The sequence below is a fragment of the Emiliania huxleyi genome (genome assembly GCF_000372725.1).
Source record: "Emiliania huxleyi CCMP1516 chromosome Unknown EMIHUscaffold_130, whole genome shotgun sequence".
Lineage (NCBI taxonomy): Eukaryota > Haptophyta > Isochrysidales > Noelaerhabdaceae > Emiliania > Emiliania huxleyi.
Window position 1 is genome coordinate 351,972 of NW_005201286.1, and position 24,106 is coordinate 376,077.

The following is a 24,106-nucleotide window of genomic DNA, read 5'->3' on the forward strand; positions in this document are numbered from 1 at the left end:
GACGCCGTCGCAGAGCAGACGGAGGACCCGGCGATGAAGGAAGTCAGCGAGTTGCTTCTGCTGTGCGTGCGGCTCCGCCCCGCCCCGCCGGCCGCCCCTCCTCCCGGCTCGGGCACAGGCCGCAAGCCTCCGCCTGGCTCGGCGAGGCGTGACTGGGGCGGGGGGCAGCGGCGGAGGATCCGCGCCATGCCCGCCTGCCACGGATAGACGCCATGAGTGACCCCCCCGTTCACAGTGTTGCTCGGATGGGACCTGCGCCAAGCCCGCCTGCAGGCGAAGCGAGGCCTGCGCCGAGGCGGAGGCCGCCTCCGCGCGGAGGGCTGCGTCGGTGGCGTGGACGGCCTCGATCACCTCCTCCAGCTTGCGGCTCGCCTTATATTATTATCTGATTATCTGATTATCTTATTGTATCACCTCCTCCAGCTTGCCGCTCGCCTCGTGCAGCTCCTCCGAGAGGACGGCGACCTAGGGGAGATACACCCGAGATCCACCCGAGGGATAGACGCGAGATACACGCGAGAGATAGACGCGAGAGATGAGCCCTCCGGCGGCGACCTGATCTCCTCGAGCTGCAGGAAGCGGCATCTGCCCGACGCCTCGGCCGTATCTCGGCAATCTCCCGGGTTGCCTCTCGGCTCTCCCTCGCCTTGAAGCGCAGGAAGCGCAGCTGGCCGATGCCGTCCGCGCGGTGCCACAGCTGGCGGGGCACCTAGGGGTAGGGGTAGGGGTAGGGGTAGGGTTAGGGTATGGGTTAGGGTTAGGTGCCGCAGCTGGCGGGACACCTCGACCAGCCCGTAGCCGAGGAAGGCGACGAGGATGAAGAGGCCGATCGCGTTGAAGAGGCCGGTGACGAGCATGCGGACCGCCGTCAGCGTCAGGCCTTGCCTCGAGATTAGGTAGACGAGGAAGCCGACGCCGACGACGGTGAACGGGACGTAAAAGAATGCGCACTCGCGCAGCGCGTCGCGCAGGCGGCCTCGGCTGGTGAACTCGCCCGAGCTGATGTACGAGCGGAGCAGGTCGTTCATCAGGTAGCCGAGCAGCATCGTCACGCGGTACGCCGCCGGGATCAGCGTCGGAAGCGCCTCTATGCCCGGGTGCGGCAGGCAGTGGCAGTCGCTCGGCTGATCCTCCCACGCGATCACATCATTGGCGGTCTCGTTGCCGCGCGGCGCCGCGGCGTGCGCCGATGTGTATCGGCACCGCCGGCAGTACGCGTGCTCGAGGTCGAATGGCAGCACCAGAAACATGAAGAAGCCGATCGACCACGAGGTGCCCACGACGACCAGCACGTAGAGCCGCTCTCCACGCCGGGCAAAGTAGCGCAGGCAGAGCGCGGCGGACAAGATCGAGACGGCGAGGGCGAGCACCCACATGTATGTCCCGTTGTGCAGTACTGGCTTGTGGTGTCGTCAGATGCCGTGTCTCGGATAAACCTGATCGACCAGCCGGGCGGGTAGTATAAGCGCCGCTTACCAGAGAAGAAGAATTTTTTTTGGCACAACGCTACTGGCTGCCTTGGGACTCGCCGCTTTCCTCCCTCTGTGATTCTGTGTGAGCTCTTTGATTTTCCAACAACAACCCGGAATAAAGAATTTGGGCGTCCCGCGGCGCTGGCGCGACTTCAACAACCTTCAACAACCTAACTCATGCTCACCTCCGAGGAGAAGCTCCAGCGTGGCTTTCGAGCCGAAGACGACATCCTCGTGCCACTTCCCGTCGACTCTTCGAGCGACGAGGATGAGGCCGCCGCCGACGGGCGCCACGCAGACGAGGATTTGCCCTCCTCGGCATCGGTGTTGGTCGAGGCCTTTTTGGAGGATGTCGTCCAGCGCTCCGCTGACGCGTGCGTCGGTGCGTCCGCGTCTCTCTTCGACCTCGACTTTTGGCAGAACGAGGCTGCCCAGCTCGGGCTCCACGTCATGCGCCCCGACCGTGGCAGCGCGGGCGCTCTCCCTCCGTCCGCCCCGCTGCGCCGCTCCCTCGACCGACGAGGGTACTTGCAGAGCCCCACCCTCTTTCCGGGCGACGCCGACGAGGCGACGCTCTCCGCGCTGCGGCGCATGCTCGCGCGCCTCAAGCAGCTCGGCTTTGCGCCCGGCTTCCTGTACGTGTTTGACGAGGCGTGGCTGGTCATCGAGCGGTGCATGCGCCTTTTGGGCGATGTTTTGGTGCCGGAGGCCGGGACCGGACGCGGCGAGCAGGCTGCGTCTCGAGCCCCGCGCCAGGAGCCTTCCTCGACCCTCCCTGAAGCCCTCCCTGTAGGCGTGCAGCAGCTGGTTCTCGAGCCTTCCGTCTTTGCGCACGCCCTCGAGAAGCCAGCCTCCGCGGAGGACACCGACGAGGAGCGGCGGCGGGAGGCGGCCTCGCAGGATGCTTCGGAGATCGCGCGCCACTCGTACTTGGGCGGCAACTTTGGCGCACCGCGACCACTCCTCCTCCGACTGTCTGGAACCCTCTCGGAGCCCCTCTCTGAGCCTCCCATAGGCCTGCCGCACCGCGACCACTCCTCCTCCGACTGCTTCGACGCCGCGTCTGGCGAGCCCGTCCTCCTCTCGCTCTGGTGCCCTCTCACCCGCGTCACGGCCGACAACGGTTGCATGTTCGTGCTGCCCAAGGATCGCGACCCGCTGCTGCACCAGCCGCGCCACCCCCACCACCTCCGCCCCTTCGACGCCTCCTCCGGCACACTGCGCTTCGGGCTGGGCGGCGCCGTCGCCTCGCCTCGCAATGACGTCTCCCACGAACCGCCTCGGAGCCTTCTCGGAGCCTCTCCTGCAGGCGCCGTCGCGCTCGCCCCTTGCGACGCCGGCTGCGCCCTAGCGTGGCACCGCTCCGCCACTGGGGTGCGGACCTGCACGCTTCCCTGAGAAGTTTCGTCGATGGGTCCCGCTTAGGCACGGCTCGCTTGTGCACTGGGGCGGCTGCTGCTCAGCGCACGCCGAGGAGGGGCCGCGCGCTAGCCTGACTGCCGGGCTGAGGCCGCGGGCGTGTCTGATGCTGCTGCTCCGCATCGAGCTGCGCCGCTTCACAGCTGACCGCCGTGAACAGGCTTCGATCGAGCCGGGCGACGCAGCTGCAGGTGCAGCCGTAGTCCAAGGGGGCAGCTCACGCCGGCGAGGCTTTGAATGCGCCATGTCGATGGTTGGATGCAGGCGGAGCAGTCAGAGGGAGAGCTCACCGTCGAGCAGCTGCCGCCGCCGCTCGAGGCGCGCCTCCGGATGGTGGTGAGGCCGCCGCTAGGGGCCCGTGAGAGGGCTTGGAGGCACCTTCCTGCAGGCGCGCCTTCGGATGGTCGCGAGCTCGCTGCTCGTGTACAAGTGGTGGTTCCCGCTCAGAGGTGCCGTGCCAGCGAGGCTCCCCTAGATGCTGTATGCCCCGCAGCCTTTGGTTCTCGCGATGCGGCGAGGCAATCACCGGGTGAGTTCAACTTCGAGCTCCTCGAGCTGCCCGCCTCGATTGGCCTCGCGAGACACCACCTCAGTCGCCACTGTGGACTAGGCGCGGTTCGTGCCCGCTGCGGCGTCGCGCCTGTCCACGCTCGAGGCCGGCGTGATCCCGCGCTGCGCTGCACCACACACAGAAGCCTTCCGGGAGCCGCTCTGGGAGGTGTCCTGTAGGAGGGCGTGCTCCGCGTGGCGGTCGAGGCGGCGCACGTGCCCGACCCTCTCGACCCGAGGCGCGAGAGAGTAGATGCCAGAGAGTAGATGCGGACTTGGGTACCACCTTCGTGCTCCACCCAGACGGGGTCGGCTGTCCTCCGCTACCGTCGCATGCGCCGTGCTGCTTCTGGCCCTTGGAGATGCATATAGTCCCTTGGATATGCTTCTGGCCCTTGGAGATGCACCCCGACTGCAGGGCACGAGACCCGCCCTCTCCCCGCCCTCAGAGCTCGCCGCATCCACGCCTGCAGGCGCTGGATGCTTCGCTACACGGAGGCGTTCGGGTCGCGGCTTGGTCTGCGCGTGCGGTGGGTCGAGGCCCCCGGCCGCTGCAGCCACGGGTCTCGTCCTTGCCACACATCTCCTTCCAGCGCTCGCCCGTTTCTGCTCACACAGGCCCCCTTCGACGGGTCGTGGGCTCTGGCCGGGGAGGAGGGCGCCGTCGACCTCGTCGCTACGAACGTGGCCCCCTCCCCGCAGCGGCGCGCGGAGGCGGTCGGGGCGGCTTTCAGCGACCCGTTCATGTACGAGCGGCGAGCGCTGCGGGTCCGCGAGGCGGACGCGGGCCGGCGAGATCTAGCCGAGATCCAGCCAAGACACAGCCGAGACACAGCCGAGATGCAGCCGAGAAAATTGTCGCCGGTTTGCGCACCCCTCTCACCCCCCCCCCCCCTCTGGCCGTCGGCCAGGTACGCCACGATTTGCGACTTTGGCGGCGAGCGCGTCGGCGCCGTGCGCGGCATGAACGCCGAGATCGATCTGCGGAGGCGCGTGCAGACGCTCGCGCCGGCCGTGTCGGTCGTCGCGACCGACACGTTCCCCGAGCTGTACGAGCTGTTCCACAGAGGCGAGCTCGCCGCCGTGGCGCAGGCCGAGTACTATGCCATCGACGGCTCGGTGATCCCCTCGAGCCCGCCCGGGATCGTGCTTGTCGACCACCACGACTTGGTGCCGGGCCAGAGGGAGGAGTGCGCCTTCGTCGTGCGCGGCGCGAGCCGCGGTCTCCTCGAGGCGGTGAACGAGTTCATCGCGACCACCGCCTTTCCCGTCGCCGGCGAGCTGGGCAAGCGGGACGGCTGAGACTCTACAAACAGTACAAGTCGTTCTCTGTCACTGTCTGTCTCTCGACGTCTGGGGGGGACACTTGCGCCCGCACACGCGGATGGGGATGGGGGGGCGCCGCGCCGCCCGCCGCCGCCGGATCCGCCGTGCCGCGGCGCCTTCTCCCATCACCGTGCCCGCCCTGCGCGAGCGCCCTAGCGAGCGCCCGCTGGGCCTGGCGGGGCTGAAAAAGTTAAAAGAACATATCCGATATCGTGGAAATTGAATAATTGGCAAATTTTGAGCCGGCCGTCAACGCCATCAACCACTCGCGCTCATCATCCGCTTTCCGGTCCCACACGTGTCCTCAGCTCCCAAACACATCGTCCCAGCTCACGCCGCCGCCGCCTCCGAGCCGCCCTCGGCTGGCCCCTCGGTCGGCCGCTTTGCCCTTTGGCTTTGCAGCGCTGGCGGCTGGCGCTTCGCGGCCGCGCTTGGCCGGCTTGGCCGGCAGCTTGCTCGGCGGCTTGGTCGGGGCGGTCTCGAGCACCTCGAGCTCCTCCTCCTCGCTCTCCTCGCCACCCTCCTCGCCGCCGCTCTCCTCCTCGCCCTCCTCCTCGCCCTCCTCCTCGCCCTCGCTCTCCTCGCCCTCGCTTTCCTCGCCGCTCTCCTCCTCGCCCTCCTCCTCCTCGCCCTCCTCGCCGCCCTCCTCCTCCTCGCCCTCATCCTCCGGAAGGAACTTGTGCGCCGTGACGATACCGCGCACGCCCGGCTGCTTCGGCGTCGGCAGCGCCGACGCGGCGGCGGCGCCCTCCTCGGCCGCGGCATCGGCGCGGTGCGCAAAGTCGGGCGGCAGCGTGAAGTAGGGCAGCCTGCCGCGCTGCCAGTCGTGCAGCACGAGCTTGGCCGCCGCGTTGATGTCCGGCTCGCCTCCCTTGAGCAGCTTGCCGATCCGGCGGCCGTACTGCTCGAGGAAGTCGGTGGGCGAGTCCCACGCCTGGACGATTAAATGAATTAAAGATTAATAAATGAATTAAAGATTAATAAATTAATTAAAGTCCCACGCCTGGACGTCGTAGGTGCGGCGGACGTACTCCGGCTTGACGCGGCGGAGCACCTCCTCCACGAAGTCGGCCGCGTGGCGCAGCTGCTCGATCCGCACCACGCCCTTGAGCACCGCATCCTCCTCCGAGTTGCCCGACGGCTGCACGGTGCCGGGGCAGTCAATCAGGTAGATCGACTTCATGAGGGTGATGTACTGCCAGACCTTGGTCTCGCCCGGGATGGGCGCCACCTTGCACACCTTCTTCTTCTTGAGGGTGTTGATGATGGACGACTTGCCCACGTTCGGGTAGCCGATGAAGCCGACGGAGATCTGCTTCTTGTCGGCGTGCAGCTTCGCAAACCTGCGCCGCGCAGGCAGCGGAGGTGAGGGGCGGGGGCACGGCCTCGTGCCAGCCGGGGAGCCAGGGGAGGGCGCTCATTCCGCAGCATCTAGGCTGGCGGACTGGCGCAGCAAGTTGATCAGCGCGCCCTTGCCGAACGGGTTGGTGATCGAGGCGTGGAAGGCGACGGTCGGCGCTTCGCGCGAGAGCAGCTTGAGCCAGGCCGCCGTCACGCGGCTGGGGACGAGGTCGCACTTGTTCAGCACGAAGACGAGGTGCTTGTGCTTCGCCTCGCGCCGCAGGAACTCCTCGGCGTGCGGCGCGCGCGTGCCGAGCGGGTCGCGCGCGTCGAGCACCTCGACGACGACGTCGGACGAGTCGATCACTTTGAAGAGCTCTGCGCGGATGCGGCGCGACTGGCCCGCGTCGAAGATGTAGTTGCGAGGCCCCACCGGCTCGACGGCGCGCTCCACGTTCGAGTCGACCTATGGGGAGATAGGGGGAGATAGGGGGAGATAGGGGGAGATAGGGGTGTGCCGCTCCACGTTCGAGTCGACCCGCTCATCGTACTCTCCGGCGCGGGCGGTGGCGGAGGCCGCGAAGGCGTCGAGCTCAGCCGCGTCGCTCGAGGCGGCCGCGACGGCCGCGACGGCCGCGGAGCTGCCGCCGCCGCCGCCCCCCGCCGCGGGGCCGAGCAGCGCCGAGAGGCGCGGCCGCTTGCGCTGCGCCTTTGGCCCAAACGTGTCGCCGAAGCTCTGCGCGCGGAGCAAGTCGACGCGGCCGGCCTTGTTGGTCTTGCCGCCCGAGGCGAGGAGGCCCATCGGGAGCTTGTGCCGCCGCAGCAGCACCGCGTACGGGTCGTTCGTCGTTGACTCGATCTGCGAGCGGAAGTCCTGCAGCTCCTGCTGGCCGACGACGCGCGTATTGCCAAACCAGCGGCGGTCGGGCTGCACGCGCGCGGCCGTCATGTTCTGCACGGAGTCTCCGACCGCGAGTCCACCCTTGACGATCTTGCCAGACTTGTTGCGCTTCACCTTGCTCCGGTACATGTTGAGCCGGTTGATCGTGCCCTTTGAGCGGAGCGACGGCCCCGACGCGGCCGACTTGGACGAGGCGACGCGGTCAGGGTTGGTGGACGAGGCGCCGAGGCGCTTGCCACCATTCTTCTTGCCCGCAGAGGTCTTGGGCATGGTGCCGGGCGTGCGAACAGAGCGCTGGGCTTCTCGGAGGTGCGCGTGCCCACGAAGAGACGCAGAGGCCCAAAAAAATCCCTTCACATGCGGACCAGTGTGGGGACGTGTACTTCTTCTCGTTGTAGGCCGAAAAAGAATAAGTGAATCGTTTGAGCGCATGCATGTACATGGCAACAGTCGGCGCGAAACGAAGTCGCGATCGATGTTGTTTCGCATCGCCCCAGGGCATGTGTGGCGCACGCTGCGCACGAATGCCCTGCGCGTACCCTGTGTGTGATGATCGTCGGCGCGACGACGCCTTCTTCTCGGCAAAGAACCGATTGCCATGTACGCAGTCCCTGACACCAACAGCATTGCACGTACACATTGCAAGCGATCGAGAGGAGCAATCACTCATCAGTGCCTTGCTGTGCGCCGCGCAGTGCGAGGCAGCCTAAGCGAGCAGTACCTGGCGCACGTCCGAGCACCCCAGGTCGAAGGAGCGACCCGGGCGGCGCTTGGCGAACGAAGCCCGCACCATGCCGCACCCGGGGCATTCTTGCGGCCAAAGAGTCGAGATGCGGCCGTTTACACCACTCGCGCCTTGGGAGACGACTGCTTTGAGCAGGAAAGCACCGCGTATACTCCTAGCCCAGTGCGAACGATCGAAATCGGCGCCCTGGCAACCGCCTGCTGCCAGTGGGCGGGTACCAGCTCGTCTCTCTCGCCAGATGAGCGGCTCGGCACCAGCTCGTCCCTCTCCCGCGGCTCGGCCACGGATGAGCAGCTCGGCACCAGCTCACCCCTCTCGCGCCGGTCGGCGACGGGTGAGCGGCTCACCCCGTACTCGCTCTACTCTGAGCAGCAGCCTCCATGTGTGCCAAGGGCGGTCTGCAACGGTGCCGAGGCTTCGATCGCGTCTGGTCCTCCACGGACTCCGTCCTCCCCGCACCGGAATCGCACCATGGCCAAGAGCCGCTCACTCCCAGATTTTCGTCGGAATAAGGGAGGCCAGCCCAATCCACCCTGCACCGACCCAGCGGCTCGCCGCTCCGTCTCCTTTGACAGCCCGTGCCCGCCTCGCCTTGACGAGCCGTGTCGATCGTGTGTAGGTCCACTACCCGAACAGCCTTGTCATCCAAGACACTCTTCGGCGGACGACCTTGCAGGACGACCGCCGACGGGCGCTGGCCACTCCAACTACACGCCTCAAATACACGCACAGACGGATCGCTGGCATCGCGCCATGCAACGGGCAGACCGTTTCGGTCTCCCCAGTTGTGGACACTTTGCTGATCACGAATAGGCACCCGTGTGGCTCATTGGGTGGAGCCTTCACGTCTGCCGTTGGACTATTTCGCTCCCGGCCCCGTCCGAACGGTCGAGCATGGCGCTTTGGCAACCGCCTCGTGCCCAGTTCTCGGCACCCGGTGGGTGGGCGCCGCCACTTCGTCTGTGAAGCGCATGGCGCAGCAACAGCAGCACGGAGTCAGCGCAACCCCATCCAGTCGGCGTCCGTCGACCTCGCCGTCGTGGTATCCACCCTCTCCCGCCTCTACTAGATCGGCTGAGCTCGACGTAACGGCCTCGCGGGGCCGACAGCCCGTATGAATCTCTCTGACAGCGCCAACACACAGTGTGACAGACACAGGCGGTCAGCGCACACGTGGGACACAGGCGGTCAGCGCACGTGGTGTAGTTCATACGTTATGGTGGACAAAAGAACCGCACAACCGCCACTCCGGTCTCCGCAGCAGGCCATCGCAGCCTATAGGCCGCGGAGCCGCGGGCGCCGCGCCCCGCCCCGCCAGCCTCCACCCCGCCTGGCGGCCGGCGGGCCGCGCCGCCCCGCAGGCCCAGCCCGCCGGCGGCGGCGCCCCGCCCCCCCCCGGCTGGCGGCTGGCCGAATCATTTTTACTAAAAAGGACCGTGGATCCGTGTCACGGTCGCAATAAACACCTAAAATGCGAGGTCTCTATGGCTGACGACAATGGTTGAGTTCAGAACAAGTGCAGCGCGACGTACAAGCGGCGGGTCACACCCGCTGCGACGACTCCTTCGTCGGCAGCTCCCCAAAATCGACCTCGGCCTCGCCTCCCGCCTCGCCGTCCTCCTCGAGCGCGCGGAAGGCTCTGCTCCCCGCGCGGGCGAGGCTGCCGCCCTCTCCGCCCGACGGCTTGCCCTTGCGCGCGGAGGTCGAGAAGAGCAGCGCCTTGGACTCGGTCCTGGAGAAGGGGAGGAGGTTTGGAAGGTGGCGGTGGCGGTGCTAGCCGCGGGACGAGGGGCCTGGTGGAGTCGGGGACTGTCTCACAGTCCGGAGGCACTCCACGCTTGTGGACGAGACTCGTGTCCGGAGTCGAAATGGAGTCTGAAACGGCAATGTCTAAGGCGGTGTCTGGGAAGTGTCTCGGAAGTGTCCGGGACGTGTCACCTCTCCGGCGAAGCGAGCGACGCGTCCGACTGGACGCTGGCGCGCAGCCCGTCCGGCGCGGCGGGCTTGTCTGGCGGCGGCTCGTCTAGCGGCGAGAGCTCGATCGCCTCTGCGTCGTCGGACGGCGGGCACCAGTCCTCCGCGACGGCCGGCATGCCTGCGCCATGGACACGCACCAGTCAGCGCGGGGAAGACGGCATCTGCAAGGGGTACGCGCAAGCGAGTACGGCGGAATACAGCCGAACACCGCTACAGCCGTGCCCTCTCGAGCGCTAGTTGGCGGACAGGGTATGCGGCGTCTCTAGGTCAGCGTGCCGCTGCCCCGCGCGTGATTGCCGTCGAGGCGGTGCTTGGCGAGGGCGCGCCTGGCCAGGCAGGGGGAGGGCGTGAAGCGCCGCGCTTGACGGAAGGGGAGGGCGTGAAACGGCGCGCCGCGCGAGCGTCGCCACTCGCAGCGCGAGCGCGAGCGATGCGAGCAGGCCTGTGGCGAGCATGTGGGGACTGTCGCGAGCGTCATCGGCCCGCCACGAGGAGGGGAGAGGGGAGAGAGGAGAGAGGAGAGAGGGGAGAGGGGAGAGAGGGGCGCGGGGCGGTGGCGCGCCGACGGCGGTGAGCGAGATCATGAGCGGGTCCTCGTGCGAAGCGTCGGCGAGCTCGGCCGTCACCTAACACACCTTGGGATCGGCCGCTCACGGGTCAGTCAATGGCCGGGACGTCGAGCAGCCGAGCAGCGGTGGTTGCCTTGGCCGCGTAGGCGTACGGAAGGTTGCCAGGCACGATCCCCACGGCCGTCGTCCACAAGTAGTGCGGCTGCGAGGGAGGGTGGGGCGGAGGAGGAGGGGGGGAGGGCTTCAGGGCAGGTCCGCCCTTCCGCACACGCTCACAGCGGGTTCCACGCTCACAGCGGGTTCCCGTGGACACGTGGCTGAGGCGACTGCTGATGCGACTGCTGATGCGGCTACTGCCGTCACATGCTCTCGCGGGCGCCATGCGCAGACCCCCGAGCCGACCGCGCGCAGTGATCGGTGTGGAAAGACTGGCCCACTCGCGGTGGGTGACTAGCTTGCTCCTCGCGCCTGCGAGAGGGAGGTGAGCGAGAGCAGCACGTTTGTGAGCACCATCGGCGAGAGAGGCGACAGCCGGATCAGCAGCGCGAGCACGGGGCCGTCGGCGGTGAGCGCGGCGTCGAGCGCCTGCCAGCGCGCCTTGCCCTTGCTGCCGAGCGCGCCGAGCATGCACGGCCGGCAGAAGCTGCGCGTCAGCAGCAGGGCGACATAGGCGCCCACCACAGAGCTGGAGACGTTGAGCGCCATGCCCGCGGCGATGCCGAAGAGGAGAGCGCCGGCGGCGATTAGCGGCCCCGCAAGCGGGATCGGGATGACGGAGCAGATCACCACGTTGAGCAGAAAGTATACCAAAGCGCGCTCGGCGTCGCTGCCGGGCAGCGAGTTGATGTCGACGCCGAGGATTACGTGTGGCGTGGCCCAGTCGGTGGCGTTCACGCCGCCGCTCGCGTTGCTCGAGGCCATGGCCGCGTCCTCGCTACCGGAGGCCATGGCCGCGTCCTCGCTGATCGAGCCCATATGTTTACACGTAGATGCGAGGCCGTGCAGGACGCTGGGCGGACGCGGTGTCGGTTCGTTTCGGTTTTTTCTTCTCTTTTAAATAAGGGGGGAAGAAAAGGCTACTGGCGGGAGGCGGCTAGCGCTAGCCCCACCGTCTTCACCACCACTGGCACTTCTTTCAAAAACACAACCCCGGCACCAAGACACTTCTTTCACCGTCTTGGCCGTGACATCTGCCCCGTTGGTTGGGGTCTTGGTTCGCTCACCATGCCGCGCCAGCTCTCGGTCGACCTGACCGTGCAGCTCTCTGCGGAGGAGGCGCTGCGTGTGCACCGCGACTTTGACTTCATGCACTTCACCACGCAGCAGGACGGGCAGGCGGTTGCGCTGCAGAGCGAGGAGGAAAGCTGCGACCAAGGCGAGGCGCGGGTGGTGCGCGTCTTCAACATGGTTTTTGTCATCGACCCCATCCCGAGCGGGCTGCGCGGGCTCGTCTCTCGCGAGAAGGTGCAGCCGGTCCTGCGCGAGGAGTGGTGGCCGGCCAGGAACGACGAGGAGCGGCCGATCCACTTCACGTCGACGGTGCCCTTCTTCGGCCACCGCCTCAAAGTCGAAGGCCGCCAGTGGTTCAGCGCGGCGCCCGACGGCTCGAACAGTTGCACGTACAGCGCTCGCGCCACCGTCACCTCGGCTCTGGTGCCGGGCTTCAACTCGCTCATCGAGAAGGAGGCGATCTCCAAGCTGGAGCACGCCGTCACAACCTTCTGCGACCGCGCGCCCCGCTTCCTCGGCCAGCAGCGCCGCGACCGATCGCCGCAGGGGCCCGACCGACACGACAGAGCCGCAGAGCCGTCTCCGCCGCTTCCTCCGCCGCAGCCGCCGCAGCCGCAGCCGCCGCAGCAGCAGCCGCCTCAGCCGCCTCCTCCGGCCACCGGTCGCCGGCCGCCGGTGCGGCCACTCCGGAGCGCGTCGCTCGAGTCGCTCGAGCCGTGGGTGCCTGTCTGGGGCGGTAGATGCGGAAACATGACACACCGCGTACTCAAACGAGCGGCCCGGAGTACAGACGCGTGTTTGGCGGTGTGCACGCGATGCTCCCAAGTACACACCGCTCGATGCCGTACTCACCCCCTGGCTGCGCTTTGCCCGTGGCGCAGGTTCAGGACTTCCTCGAAGGCGCGAGCGCGGTGATGGCGGCGCCGATGCAGGCGGCGGCCGGCTCCGCTCCCCTCTCGACGGCGCTGCAGCTCGACGAGGACGCGAGCGCTAATTCACAAGGTAATTGATTGATACGAATTCATAGGCGCTGCAGCTCGACGAGCTCTCGGAGGAGGCGCCGGTGCCGTGCAGCTGCTTCTGCGTCCTCTACCGGCAGCTGAGTGCGTGCGCCGCTTCGGTCTCCGCACTTGCGCACCTCGCTCTCCCACCATGCATGTGTGTCTACGCTGCGCACCGGTCTTTGTGGTAGGTCTCCACCTCGTACACCTCCCTCTCGACAGCGAGCACGCCGGCGGCATCGGACGGGCCCACGCCGCCGCCCGCTCGCAAGGCTTCGATCGGGGCGCCCACCGCCGCCGCGCTGCAGCGGGGCGTGCAGCGCGCCGTCGAGCGAGGCGTGCCGCGAGGGCGGCCGGAACCTTGCCTGAGAGGGCTCGCTCAGCCCTCGCTCAGCCCTTCTGCAGGCGTCCAGCTCGCCCGCCCGCCCGCGAGGGTGCCTGCCCGCGACCCGATGCGGCAGGGGCTCCGCCTCGCGCCGGAGGACGACGACTTTGGAGAGATCATCGAGTAGCGGGCCGACGTAGCGAGCTGCCGGTCGGTCGCCGTCCAGGCAGGGACTAGACGTCGTTTGGGTATTCGGGAGCCGCGCGCGTTTTGCAGCGCGTCGCGCGCCCCACAGCCATGCCATGCGTGTGAAGTGCGCTAATGAGTATAATGTGGCTCCCCGCCACCCGTACCGGGTGTGCCGTGGGGGCTCGTGTGTGACGACAGTGATGCTCTTGTGTGTTTATTATTATCGACCGCGGCCTCGACCGGCGGAGGGGGGGGCTCGACCCGTCGTTCGACCCGTCGTTCTGTGTGCCCGCTCTGACGCGCCGGCCGCCGCCCGTCCCGCCGTGTCGCGCGGGGTCGAGACGCGTCCTCGCGCCTCGGCCTCGCCCCTCGCCCTGCGCTCCAGTCCAACGACGCCGTCCCATCGTGGTTCGTGCGGGGGGGGGTGCTCTGGCCGCTCTGTCTCGCGCTCCCCACGCCGGCGGCACCGGCTCGCGGCGCGCAGCCCGCCCGGCCAGCCGCGAGGGCGACGCCCGACGGCGGCGACAACGGCGGCGGCGGTGTCAACCCGCGCCAGCGAGGCAGAGGGGGTTGTGCTTGTGAGTTGCGTCTCCTCACCCGCGTGAGGTGTGAGCAGGCGTCGTCGGCCCGGCCAGCGACGCAGCGAGGCAGAGGCGGCCGTCGAGGGGGGCGCCGCTCTCTTCCTTCTTTGGCGGCTACGAGCGCAAGGCGACCGCAGGCGAGCGGCTGGAGAGCCAGGGAGGGGTATGTGTGTATGGAGACTGGAGAGTGGAGTGGGGCTGGGGGGGGGGGGGTGAGACGGCTTGTTGCAACCTGTACACTGTAGGTTGGTCCGGTCGCGTGGGACTCGTCCGGCCGCTTCACTGCGCCAGCGCCGGCGGCCGGAGTTACTTTCATTCAAACGCGCACGGCACCTTAGCGCACCGGACCCGCAACAACCCACATGGCACATCACCCTGTTTGTCCGAATCAAACGCACAAGAGCGCGAAGGCTTCGCACTCACCCTCTAGAGTAACGTCATTCTTCTTCGGATCACACATCTCTACAGCTCGTCGTGTTCGAGGTCGGCCAGCGTGAGGTTGATCGGGCGGAGGGTGCCGCCGTAGTTCTCGTCGTCCGTTCCGAGGAAGGTCATCGGGCCGCTCACGGCGCTTGCCTCGCCGTTGTAGTACATGTTGACAGGCACCTTGTCGGCCCTTGCCACGGCCTCGACCTTGAAGCCGTTCACCTGCTTGCGGGGCGAAAGCAGTCTGTCCCAGCATCTCATATCGCGGGGCCCCATCTCATCATCTCGCGTCGCCTCGGCGAACATCGTTGGCTCGGGGTAGATCTCCACCATGGGAAACCCCCAAAATTCCGGATGAAAAGTGAGCTCGCCGATCTTGTACACCGCGGAGTTGTAGGGGCCGAAGTCGCCCACGTCGGTGTCGTAGGCGGCCGCCGCGTAGATGCCTAAGGCAAGGATATGGTGGGTGTGTAGCGAGCCAGATGCATCAGCTCCTACCCGCGACGCCAAACGCCGCGGGGCGAGGTTGGTAGCAACACGAGGCTAATATTGCGGACACACGCCTCCGGAGTCGTCGACGTCGAGAGAGACGATGGGCCGGTTGAGGGTTTGGTTCATGGGCGGAGGGAGGGCGAAGCTTTTGCTATCGAAGCCGCCAGGGCGCCCGATGGAGACGGTGTTGTTCGCGTCGAGAACGAGATCGGTGTACTTCCGAGTTTGGGGGGGGGGGGGGGGGGTGATGCGTGAGAGTGCGCGTGCGTGTGTGCAGGAAGAGGGTGGGCGATCGGTGGAGCTGTGCGAAGATGCGGGGGATTGGTTCGCACGTGAATGGTCGTCGACTCGCGCTCGGCCCACAGAAACACATAGAGGTCCGGTGCCCCGGGAGCAGGTGCTGGCCACTTGCCCACAGCGGTGGCCTCGACGTTCATTGGCACACCCGAGGACGTCTTGTTCGCTGGCGAACCATTGGAATTGACCCATCCGGGATAGAACTCCGTCCAGTAGATCTCTTGCTTGATCGTGACGGTCGGCTTCGCTCCGGCGGTCACCTGCAGCGAGGGGAGCTCTCAAGACAGGGTTGCCCCGATCCTAACCCTCTACTCACTTCTACGGTGCGGCATCGCACCTCCGACACGTAGATGCGCGGCGGGGGCGTCTCGCAAAAGGCTGGGTCTGTCTTGCTGGCCGTGGCGTCATACCTCCAGGTCGGGTCAGGGAGGCCGTGTTTGGGGTCAGGCCTGGTGGCGTTGCACGCGTCGTCGGCGGAGTTGCCGCTTTCGCAAAGCAGCACGAGGTTGGTGCCGGGGATGCGGGCGACGCTCTCGAGGTCGGTGCTGCGGTGGCCGGTGATAATCCCGGGCGGGTCGGGGAAGGCGAGGTCTGTGAACTCGAGGTGCATCAGCCCGCCCTCCAGGCCGTCGGTGGCGTCTTTCTCCTCCTTCTTGGGCAGCATGAACATGCTCACCTGCGACGAGCAGGGGATCATCGGGACTGTCATCGACAACCGCCACTATTTCGCGGCTCAGAGGATCTCACCCGCGTGAAGGGATCGCCGCTCGACAGATCGCTGTCTTCCTTTGGCTTGGCGTCGTGGACGGCGAGGAACTTGCCGTCGCCGCCGGCAATGCCGCCCAGGTAGGCCATCCCCGAGATGTCAAACACTCCGGGCTGGACAGACTTGAAGCTCGGGGTAACCAGCGGCTCGGGGATCGGCGATGAGGAGAAGAGTGCCTCGCGCTCGGACGCGACGGCCTTGAACGAGAGAGCCTCTTCGCGCAGCTTGGCGATTTCGATCTTGGCCGCCTCAAGCTCGGCCACGGCGTCGAAGGCGGGCGCGGCGTGCACAGCGGCAACGAGAGCGAACATGGGCGAGCAAAGGCGGCGAGCAAAGGCGGCGAGTCAGCTGTGGCCGTCGGCCTATATCTGTGGCAAATTCGGCGGTTCGTTCTGCCCTCGGAGCTATGGGCGTGTCCACGTTGGAGCCAGGTGTGGTGTGGGCGCGAGAATAGCTCCGCCGTTCATGGAGGCAACCGATGCGAGTCGACTGGTGTGTGTCGTCGTGGTTTCGTATCAAGAATACTCACTCACTGCCGGCTTCTCCGTCGCCTCTTCGTTGTTTGTCAATCAATCCATGATCAGACTGATAAAGCCTTCCCATGATCCCGCATGTAGCTAGCGTCCTTTGCGAATGCCTCGATCGAAATGACCAGCAAGCAAGCAGGGTGCAGGCGCTGGCTGCTTGCTCGTGGTCGGTCTATGCGGGCCCGGGGCCGCCCGTCCTTCCTTCCTCCTCGCCCTCGTGTCGGCCTGATCGAAGAACACCCCTGCGATTGATTGAATCCTGCGCATGCTCTTGGAGCACTTGGAGTGCAGTCATTAACCGCACGCCCAGGGCCAAGAAGCGTACCCAGCGGGCCATGCATTGTGATGAGTTCCTTATGGGAGGGATCCGACTGAGGAGGAGGTGGTGGGGGTGGAGGGCGGGGAGGCGGGGGGCGTGCTTGGGGAGATGGGGGATCGGGATCGCCGATGAATATGTCGTCTGGAATGGTTGTGGCGTTGCTGCCGTCAAGTTTGGTGTCGAGCCACCGCCCCGCGTAAGGCTGCGAAGTTGAGACGTAGCGGATGGACTCGCGGTAACGTATCTTGGTGTCACCGGGCTGCCAGTTGGCTGCTGTGTAGTCGTCAAGGGCGCGCCACTCCTTCTGCAGATCGAACCAGTTCCAGATAGTCTCGATGGCAGCAAGCGCCCGCGTGTACGGGCTTCCTGATTTGCAAGTGCCATCGATGACTGACTCCGGTGTTGGAAGAGACTCAGAAGTGGGGAGGCTGACGCCCTTGGGGTAGAACTCAGAGATTTTGCCGCCGCGCAAGGTGTAGTAGATGTTGTCGTCGCGCGCGGCTCGGATGGAGGCCACCTCGTCTCGCCTCGAGAGCGCGGCTCTGTACGAGTTGACGGCGGCGTCCCGTGCGCCGTACCCGCCGCAGCGCTCGGCTTCGGCGAGGTCTGGGCTGCAGGCCACAAGCTTTGACCAGCATTTGAGGAGGGAGTTGTGGTAGGCTTCGGCCGGGCCGCGCACGCCCGTGCGGCCCTCCCCCGTGTCGTTAAGCACGCCGACCGAGGTGACGCCCGTGTCGACGCCGGAGCCTCCAGTGATGGTAGGGAGCATGGCCTGCCTCCAACCCAGGTCTTTGTATTTCGCAGGAGTATCCTCGGCCTCCGTGAGTAGTTCCCACGATTTGCGAATCCGGTTGCTACCGTCGATGGCCGGGCCCTCGCTGATCTCTGGTGGCGTGACGGAGCAAATGTACTTCGTCTTTGGGCAGGCCTGACGGGTGATGAGGTTGTACTTGAGGTGTCCAACGTTCTGAATGCCCTCGGTGCATTCGAGCGTGTCGATGAAGTCGAGCGGACGGAGGTTTTTGGCGAGGCGTTTGCCAATCGCCTCCGAGGCAGCCTCTGTGTCGCCGAGGTAGGTTCCGACGATTTTGAAGCAGGCCTCGCGTCCGGTGAGGTTCCCGTCCTCGTCTCGGTGGTGCGGCGAGCCGACCATGAAGGGGGGTACGCAGTCGAGGTCGCCGCTCGGAGAGTAGATGATGCACTTCTCCTCGTTGTCGAGGTTGCCAGCGACATCTTTTTGCACCTCGCTCCATTGTACGATAAAGGCTGCAGAATCGTCGGGTCGAACTTCGCTGGCCCGCCGCGTGTGTCCGTCCGAACTTCCCTGTGAGAGCCCTCCAGGCCGAGCTGGGACATCTCACCGGACACCGTCACCGGCCAACCTGCACCATGAGCCGCGCTGCGGCCGGGAAAGCCAACGATTCGGAGCAGAATGACCCAGACGATGTGCCGCCGCTCGTTCCGATGCGCGAGCCGCTCGAGGAGGAGTCGAACCCCTCAGCCTCTGCTCGGGAGGGGGAGGCCGAGCTTGCTCGCTCTCCTGGCGGGTCCAACCGCCACATCATGACCACGAGATGCGAGCCAAGCCAGCCTGACCCATTCCCCACCGCCGCTGTCCGTGGCCGTCACATCCTTACCCGAAAGGAGTACCTTGCGAACTTTGAGGGCGACACAGCGGGGTGGGCGCAATACCAGGAGGACCAATACTACGCTGAGAGGGGCGTCTCCCTCACGGCGGATGCCGAGGAGAGACTCAAGACCAATACGTGGGAGACGCTCGGCCAAGCGAAGGCCCGGCTCTTTGATACGCGAGTCCGCTCGCCGAACAATCGTCCGACCAAGCTGAGCAAGGAGGCCAACGATGCTCGAACTTGTAGGCGACGGGAGAGTAGGCTGCTGAGCCAATGATGCCAATCATGTCGCACATTTGGGGACAGTCGAGATATGAGCAATGGGGAGATGTGGGTAGATGGGGATAGGGGAGCGTTGGACTCCGAATCGCCGTGGGACGTGAGGGGAAGACTGCACTCTCTCTCTCCCTCTCCCTCTCTCTCTCTCTCTCTCTCTCTCTCTCTCCCTCTCCCTCTCTCTCTCTCTCTCTCTCTCTCTCTCTCTCTCTCTGTGTGTGTGTGTGCGCGTGTGTGTGTGTGTGTGTGTGTGTGTGTGTGTGTGTGTGTGTGTGTGTGTGTGTGTGTACAACTAAATAGCCGTGTCCGCGGCAATGGCCAATGCGTGTCGTATGAGATTCAAGATTGTTGACGAGCGGATCAGTACCGTGATAAAGTTAAAGGCGTCGGCGACCGGGGGGCGGGCGTTGAGTCAGCAGTCTGTCTGTGCTCGGACAAGAGTTTTAATCAGTTCGACTCTCTCTCTCCATGAGAAAAGCCACAGACCACAGCGCTTCGAATTGCGTGTACCAGAGAGGAGAGTGTGGGAGCTGTGGGAGCGCCCAATCGATATCGTTTGTGCTCTCGACGTGGTCTCGAGTTACGAGTGTCGTCTGTGTGTGACCTTTCCTATCATGCCTCTAATGCTTCGTTGTCCATCGTCCGCTGCTGTACAACTCTGGCCTCTTCTCCTTCGCAAGGGCCCCGCCCCGCCCCGAGCGGGGGCGGGGCCCGCGCAGCCGCTTCTAGTATTACTGACTCGCGAACTTCCCTCTCAACACGAACGGTGGTGGGCGGGATATGCGCCAACATGGGCCTCACGCTCTCAGAGCTTGAACAGATCCGAGAGGAGGCCATGGCGGAGGACGTCCAAATTGATCTCGAGCGCATGAGTGGCTGGACTCGGGCCGAGGCGGAGCGATATTTCGAAAACGGTGGGGAGGAGGAGCATGAGTTGACGGCATGGTTACGGCGGCTCGACTGCCTCCGTTGCGAAGCGAGCATGCGCCATCAATTTGCAACCCTCGGCGCGTTGCAGATCGCTGTATCTGGTGGCGGTGGCGCCTTCATCGCTAATCTACTGAAGAGCGTCCCAGGCGAGTGCCGAGAGCGGCTGCGCACAGCCTTGGCGCTTTGGCTAAGCCCGAGTGCTACCAGTGCAATCAAGGCTCTTGCGCACGACGCGTCTTCGGCGGGAGCCAACAGCTTCTCGTCCTCTACTGTGCTCAGCAGCGCCAGCGGCTTCTCCTTTTCCACATCGTCCGTCGAGGGCGGCGAGGTCTGCGCACCACGCTGACCGATTTGCTCCCTCAGTGCCCCGCACCAACCGCCCCGCCGCGGAATGCCAGGCTCGCTCGTCTGGATGGTCTCTCCTCAGCTCGCCGGTGATGTCACATTCCTCGCGGAGGATAAGTCCCACACCGAGCAAGCAGCTCTAGATGCCATGCCTTGTCTCTCCTCACGCCTCGCCGGTGACATGTCTCACATTCGCGGAGGAGGATAAGCCCCACGCCAAGCAAGCAGCTCTAGAAATAGATGCCAACTTCCCGAGACTAGCAGTGAAGACGCCCAGTCGTTCTCGTCCCTCGCAAGTCTCACTCTACTCCCGCCATGCTCGCCCAAACCGCAGGCCAATTCTCGCTGCATGACGACGAGCGAATTTCAGATGTGCCGTGAGTCGCCTTCAGTCCTCGGTGACGGTGTCGGACCTCGCCCCTGCACGCTGCAGCGACCCAGAACTTTGCAACTGCATGACACACAGGCGTATTCACGTAGTACTAGTCTAGCTAGCTACCGAGTTTTTGTACATGGCAAAATTCGACTCCAAAATTCGACTCCAAGAGCGCATTCGCACGCACACGGACACGCACGCCACGTCACGCCGCTACCTCAGACAGCGAAACATCAGGATCGCGAGCGGTGTGGCAACAGCATACCCCAAATTCCCAACCAGCAGCGCCGGCGTCTTGAGCCCCTCCCACCCGCAGCCCACTGCGAGCGCGCACGCGGTCGCGGGCCCGCCGATGTTTGCGTTGCTTGCGGTCAGCAGCAGCGAGAGCGGCAGCTCGGGCGCGCCCCCGACGAGCGCGTCGCACATCCCGCCCTCGGCCTTGGGCGGAGCGGCGCAGGCGCGGCGCGCGGCACGCAGCAGCGCGCCCAGCCCGAGGACTACGCTGAGGTGGACAAGGTAGAGGAGGAGGAGGAAGGCGAGCAGCAGAGGCGCCCCGCCCAGGATGGTGCCAAAATCGCCCCCGACCCAGCCCGCCTGAAGGAGAGGAGCACCCAATCAAGACGAGGGATGCGGGTCCAGCCCCCGCCGCGGGGCCAGCCCCCGCCGTCGCAAAGAAGAGGTAGAGCGCGAGTGTGCCCAACTTCTCGGCGGCGGCCGTCAGCGGCGCGAGAGCGGCGGGGAAGGCGGTGGCGGCCGCGACGGTGAGCGCTGTGGCGACGGGCAAGTCGTACCCCGGCACGGGGCAGAGGCGGCGGCTCAGCGCGACGGCCGCCACGCCCAGCGCCAAGGCGGACCCAAGCCGCGCGACGGATGCCTCGTCCCCGCCGTCCTCCGCCTCCTCCGCCGTCTCCACCTCGCCGCTACCGCCCGTCGCCGCCGCCGCCGCCGCCGCCGCCGCCGCCGCCGCTTCCGCTTCCGCCCCAGCCTCGCCGGCGTAGGGGTCGGGCTCGTCCCGCCCCAGGTACGAGCACAAGGGGAAGTAGACCAGCGCCATCACGTTGTCCGCGGCGAGCGCTGCAGCCAGCGGCGCCGGAGAGAGGCCGAGCGCGCCGGCCACCTGTCTCGACACACGGAGCGTCAAGGCAGAGACCTCCCTCCAACACGAGGCCCAGCGCAGCCCCGGCCACCGCCACAAAGTTGAGCCCGCCGCCGATATTCTTGGCCGCGAGTGCCGCGACCACCTTGAGCGCATCGGCGCCAAAGGCAGACGCCAGCGGTCCGCGCAGCGCCGCCCAGCCCGCTAGTGTGCCGAGCACCGTGCCCAGGCAGCCGAGGGCAAAGGCGGGCATCAGTCGGCCGGCGCGGCTCGCTATCGCGCGCAGGTTGGCGCCGAAGAGGAGGAGCGGCGTCGCGAGGCGCACCGCAAGGCCCTGCGCCGCGCTCACTGGCGCCGACGCCGGCGGAAGCGCGCCCGTGCCCGCCGCCACGAAGGTGAGGCCCATCGCGCAGATCGGCCCCGTCGCAAGCCTCCCGAGCTTGGTGGAGACGCCGAGGCGGTAGCCGGTGGCGGCGGCCGTGGTGAGCACCGTGTAGAGCAGCCACTGGTCCGACGCAGCATCCGCCAGCAGGCTGGCGCGCGGAGTGCCGCAGCGGGCGGTGGTCGCCGTTCCGGCGGTACGCAGACGCTGACCAGCCGGGTTCTCCGGCAGCGAGGACCGCAGCAGTGGCGCCGTCCGCAGGTGGACGGCGCGGCTAAGCGTTGGCAGCAGCACGCCGCGATGCGTTGGCGAGTGAGCAGTGGCGGTGGCGAGGCTGGTCAGGAGGAGGAGAAGCGGGAGCATGTCGCCTCGGCACGAGAGGACCTGCGTGGGTCTCCTCCTTTTGTTCTTCGCGGGCGCAGGCGAGACGACCTGCGTGGGGCTTGGACGCGGTTCGTCCTGCGCTCTCTCTGGGCCCTTCCCAAAGCACACCCGCACAGCCTCCGCCATCCGAGGCGGAGGCCGGTGGGCTGAAAAGAAAACACGTCCCCGAGTGGCAGCCAGCTGGCTGTGTGTCTTGTGAGCTTGTTTGTGTCTGTGTGTTGCTCGTGCGTGTCGTCATCATCTGTCCCTAACCCAGGGCGGTTTAGCGCCGTTTAGCCTAGACGGTCACTAGGATTCCTAAACACGACTAAACGATCCTAAACCGCCTCGACAAATGGTCTGCCTGGCCGGGGAGCTCCGTTTAGCACTAAACCGCCCTAACCCCTCAGGGCCTGCAAACTGCGCAACGACTTCTGGCAAGGGACCTCGCAACTTAGTCGTTTGTAGTCAAGCGGATGCGGGCGTTCTGGGCGGCCACGCCTCGACCTTCTTGGGCAGCAGCTGGTTCGACAGGTCCTCTCCGTGGCCTAGGCAGCCGCTTTCACCCTGTCCCCAGGCGAAGACAGCGCCGTCAGCGGTGATGGCGAGGCTGTGGGCTGCTCCAGCCGACACAGCGACGACGCGCTGGCCAGCAAAGGCCTCGACCTTCTTGGGCAGCAGCTGGTTCTGCTCGTCGCCGTGGCCCAAGATGCCATCCTCTCCACCGCCCCAGCTACAGACGGCGCCGTCGGCGGTGATTGCGAAACTGTGGCTCCACCCGGACGACACGGCGACGACGCGCTGGCCAGCAAAGGCCTCGACCTTCTTGGGCAGCAGCTGGCTCTGCTCGTCGCCGTGGCCCGAGCAGCCAGAGGCTCCATAGCCCCAGCTCCAGAGGGCGCCGTCGGCGGTGAGGGCGAGGCTGTGGCCACCTCCAGCCGACACAGCGATGACGCGCTGGCCAGCAAAGGCCTCGATCTTCTTGGGCAGCAGCTGGTCCTGCCCGTCGCCGTGGCCCAGCCGGCCTTCGCCTCCACGGCCCCAGCTCCAGACGCTGCCGCCGGCGGTGAGGGCGAGGCTGTGGTGGCCTCCACCTGACACAGCGACGACGCACTGGCCAGCCAACGCCTCGACCTTCTTCGGCAGCAGCTGGCGCTGCTGGTCGTCGCCGTGGCCCAACCGGCCAAAGGCTCCCCAACCCCAGCTCCAGACAGCCCCGTCGGCGGTGATGGCGAGGCTGTGGCTGCGTCCAGCCGACACAGCGACGACGCGCTGGCCAGCAAAGGCCTCGACCTTCTTTGGTTGCCACTGATGCTGCCCGTCGCCGTGGCCCAGCTTGCCAAAGCTTCCACCGCCCCAGCTCCAGAGGGCACCGTCGGCGGTGAGGGCAACGCTGTGGCTGCGTCCAGCCGACACAGCGACGACGCGCTGGCCAGCAAAAGCCTCGACTTTCTTCGGCAGCAGCTGGCTCTGCTGGACGCCGTGGCCCAGCTTGCCAAAGTTTCCACCGCCCCAGCTCCAGACGGCACCGTCGGCAGCGAGGGCGAGGCTGTGACAAAAGCCAGCTGACACAGTCACGGCGCGCTCGCCGCCCAGAGAGGGGGGGCGGGTCGGCGTGTTGAGCTGCGTCACGCCCTCACCGTGGCCGAGGAGGCATGGCTCGCCATACGCTGAGCCGCACGACGAGAGCCGCCCCTCGCCGTCGATGAAGAGGCTGTGAGACAGGCCTGCCGACGCCTTCACCGGCGGGTTGGCCTCGCGCAGCAGCGCAGCGAAGCACAGCCACCGCACGGTGCAGCCCTCGCCCTCTGGCTGCACCGGCAGCTCGAAGCCGCGCTCTTGCGCCCACAAGCGGATGGCCTCCTCTGCGAGCGAGGCGTGGAAGAGCAGCGAGACGGCCGCGACGCGAGCGATGTCGGCGGGGTCGCAGCGAGAGAGGGCGCGCTCGAGGAGCTCCCTGGGGAGGTCGAGGATGCGGGCGGGCGGCGGCGTGCTCGGCGAGAGAGCGGCGGTGGCGTTGGAGGCGAGGCGGCGCGAGCGGCGGCGCGACGGGGTGGACATCGGAGAAAAGAATTTGCAGAGGGCGGCGATGCTTTCGGGCAGCCTCAGCTGGTTCATTAATTGAGCCTCTCCCCTTCCTTTTAACCCTGTCAAACGACGGGAGAGACACAAACGTGAATCTCGGAGCGTTTCAAAACGGACCAGAAACGGATTCGTCGGCCGAAAACGTTACACCAGCGTTCCCCAACTCAGCC

General features: G+C 66.4%; 8 protein-coding genes across 8 annotated transcripts; 2 read left to right on the forward strand and 6 right to left on the reverse strand.

Moving 5' to 3' along the window:
• Positions 1 to 1,445, reverse strand: EMIHUDRAFT_455026 (hypothetical protein; the record flags this gene model as incomplete). The annotated part of the gene is made up of 5 exons (XM_005789039.1): positions 783 to 1,445; positions 647 to 709; positions 436 to 465; positions 268 to 372; positions 1 to 194 (listed from the first exon to the last, which is right to left on the reverse strand). Coding segments are annotated over exons 1-5 (984 nt in total), but the record flags the coding sequence as incomplete, so codon positions are not given.
• Positions 1,446 to 1,646: 201 nt separating this feature from the next.
• Positions 1,647 to 4,742, forward strand: EMIHUDRAFT_467150 (hypothetical protein; the record flags this gene model as incomplete). The annotated part of the gene is made up of 9 exons (XM_005789040.1): positions 1,647 to 2,196; positions 2,266 to 2,418; positions 2,488 to 2,846; positions 3,156 to 3,227; positions 3,280 to 3,340; positions 3,502 to 3,506; positions 3,621 to 3,656; positions 4,059 to 4,186; positions 4,352 to 4,742. 9 exons carry the CDS (start codon positions 1,650 to 1,652, stop codon positions 4,740 to 4,742), a joined length of 1,752 nt encoding a protein of 583 aa, XP_005789097.1.
• Positions 4,743 to 5,550: 808 nt separating this feature from the next.
• On the reverse strand, positions 5,551 to 7,167 carry EMIHUDRAFT_51731 (hypothetical protein; the record flags this gene model as incomplete). The annotated part of the gene is made up of 4 exons (XM_005789041.1): positions 5,551 to 5,700; positions 5,776 to 6,109; positions 6,212 to 6,573; positions 6,739 to 7,167. Coding segments are annotated over 4 exons (1,275 nt in total), but the record flags the coding sequence as incomplete, so codon positions are not given.
• A 439-nt stretch (positions 7,168 to 7,606) lies between these two features.
• Positions 7,607 to 8,831, forward strand: EMIHUDRAFT_226197 (hypothetical protein; the record flags this gene model as incomplete). Its single annotated transcript, XM_005789042.1, has 6 exons — positions 7,607 to 7,640; positions 7,710 to 7,738; positions 7,889 to 8,076; positions 8,146 to 8,183; positions 8,567 to 8,748; positions 8,823 to 8,831. The coding sequence occupies 6 exons, from the start codon at positions 7,607 to 7,609 to the stop codon at positions 8,829 to 8,831; spliced, it is 480 nt and encodes a 159-aa protein (XP_005789099.1).
• A 464-nt stretch (positions 8,832 to 9,295) lies between these two features.
• Positions 9,296 to 9,846, reverse strand: EMIHUDRAFT_226198 (hypothetical protein; the record flags this gene model as incomplete). The annotated part of the gene is made up of 2 exons (XM_005789043.1): positions 9,296 to 9,485; positions 9,692 to 9,846. The coding sequence occupies 2 exons, from the start codon at positions 9,844 to 9,846 to the stop codon at positions 9,296 to 9,298; spliced, it is 345 nt and encodes a 114-aa protein (XP_005789100.1).
• Positions 9,847 to 9,992: 146 nt separating this feature from the next.
• EMIHUDRAFT_226199 (hypothetical protein) lies at positions 9,993 to 11,274 on the reverse strand (the record flags this gene model as incomplete). Its single annotated transcript, XM_005789044.1, has 4 exons — positions 9,993 to 10,056; positions 10,141 to 10,172; positions 10,406 to 10,501; positions 10,798 to 11,274. 4 exons carry the CDS (start codon positions 11,272 to 11,274, stop codon positions 9,993 to 9,995), a joined length of 669 nt encoding a protein of 222 aa, XP_005789101.1.
• Positions 11,275 to 13,923: 2,649 nt separating this feature from the next.
• Positions 13,924 to 15,960, reverse strand: EMIHUDRAFT_440520 (hypothetical protein). Its single transcript, XM_005789045.1, has 6 exons — positions 15,588 to 15,960; positions 15,178 to 15,516; positions 14,876 to 15,100; positions 14,615 to 14,759; positions 14,346 to 14,497; positions 13,924 to 14,273 (listed from the first exon to the last, which is right to left on the reverse strand). The coding sequence occupies exons 1-6, from the start codon at positions 15,915 to 15,917 to the stop codon at positions 14,088 to 14,090; spliced, it is 1,377 nt and encodes a 458-aa protein (XP_005789102.1). The 5' UTR covers positions 15,918 to 15,960; the 3' UTR covers positions 13,924 to 14,087.
• A 4,263-nt stretch (positions 15,961 to 20,223) lies between these two features.
• Positions 20,224 to 21,851, reverse strand: EMIHUDRAFT_110140 (hypothetical protein; the record flags this gene model as incomplete). Its single annotated transcript, XM_005789046.1, has 3 exons — positions 20,224 to 20,448; positions 20,633 to 21,127; positions 21,198 to 21,851. 3 exons carry the CDS (start codon positions 21,849 to 21,851, stop codon positions 20,224 to 20,226), a joined length of 1,374 nt encoding a protein of 457 aa, XP_005789103.1.
• Positions 21,852 to 24,106: the final 2,255 nt, after the last annotated feature.

Coding starts and splice junctions, on each gene's coding strand:
- EMIHUDRAFT_440520 (XM_005789045.1), bottom strand. CDS start 15,917: ATGTTCGCTCTCGTTGCCGCTGTGCACGCCGCGCCCGCCTTCGACGCC. Junction 15,517..15,587: donor GCGGCGATCCCTTCACGCGG/GTGAGATCCTCT, acceptor TGCTCGTCGCAG/GTGAGCATGTTCATGCTGCC. Junction 15,101..15,177: donor CGCGCATCTACGTGTCGGAG/GTGCGATGCCGC, acceptor CCCTCGCTGCAG/GTGACCGCCGGAGCGAAGCC.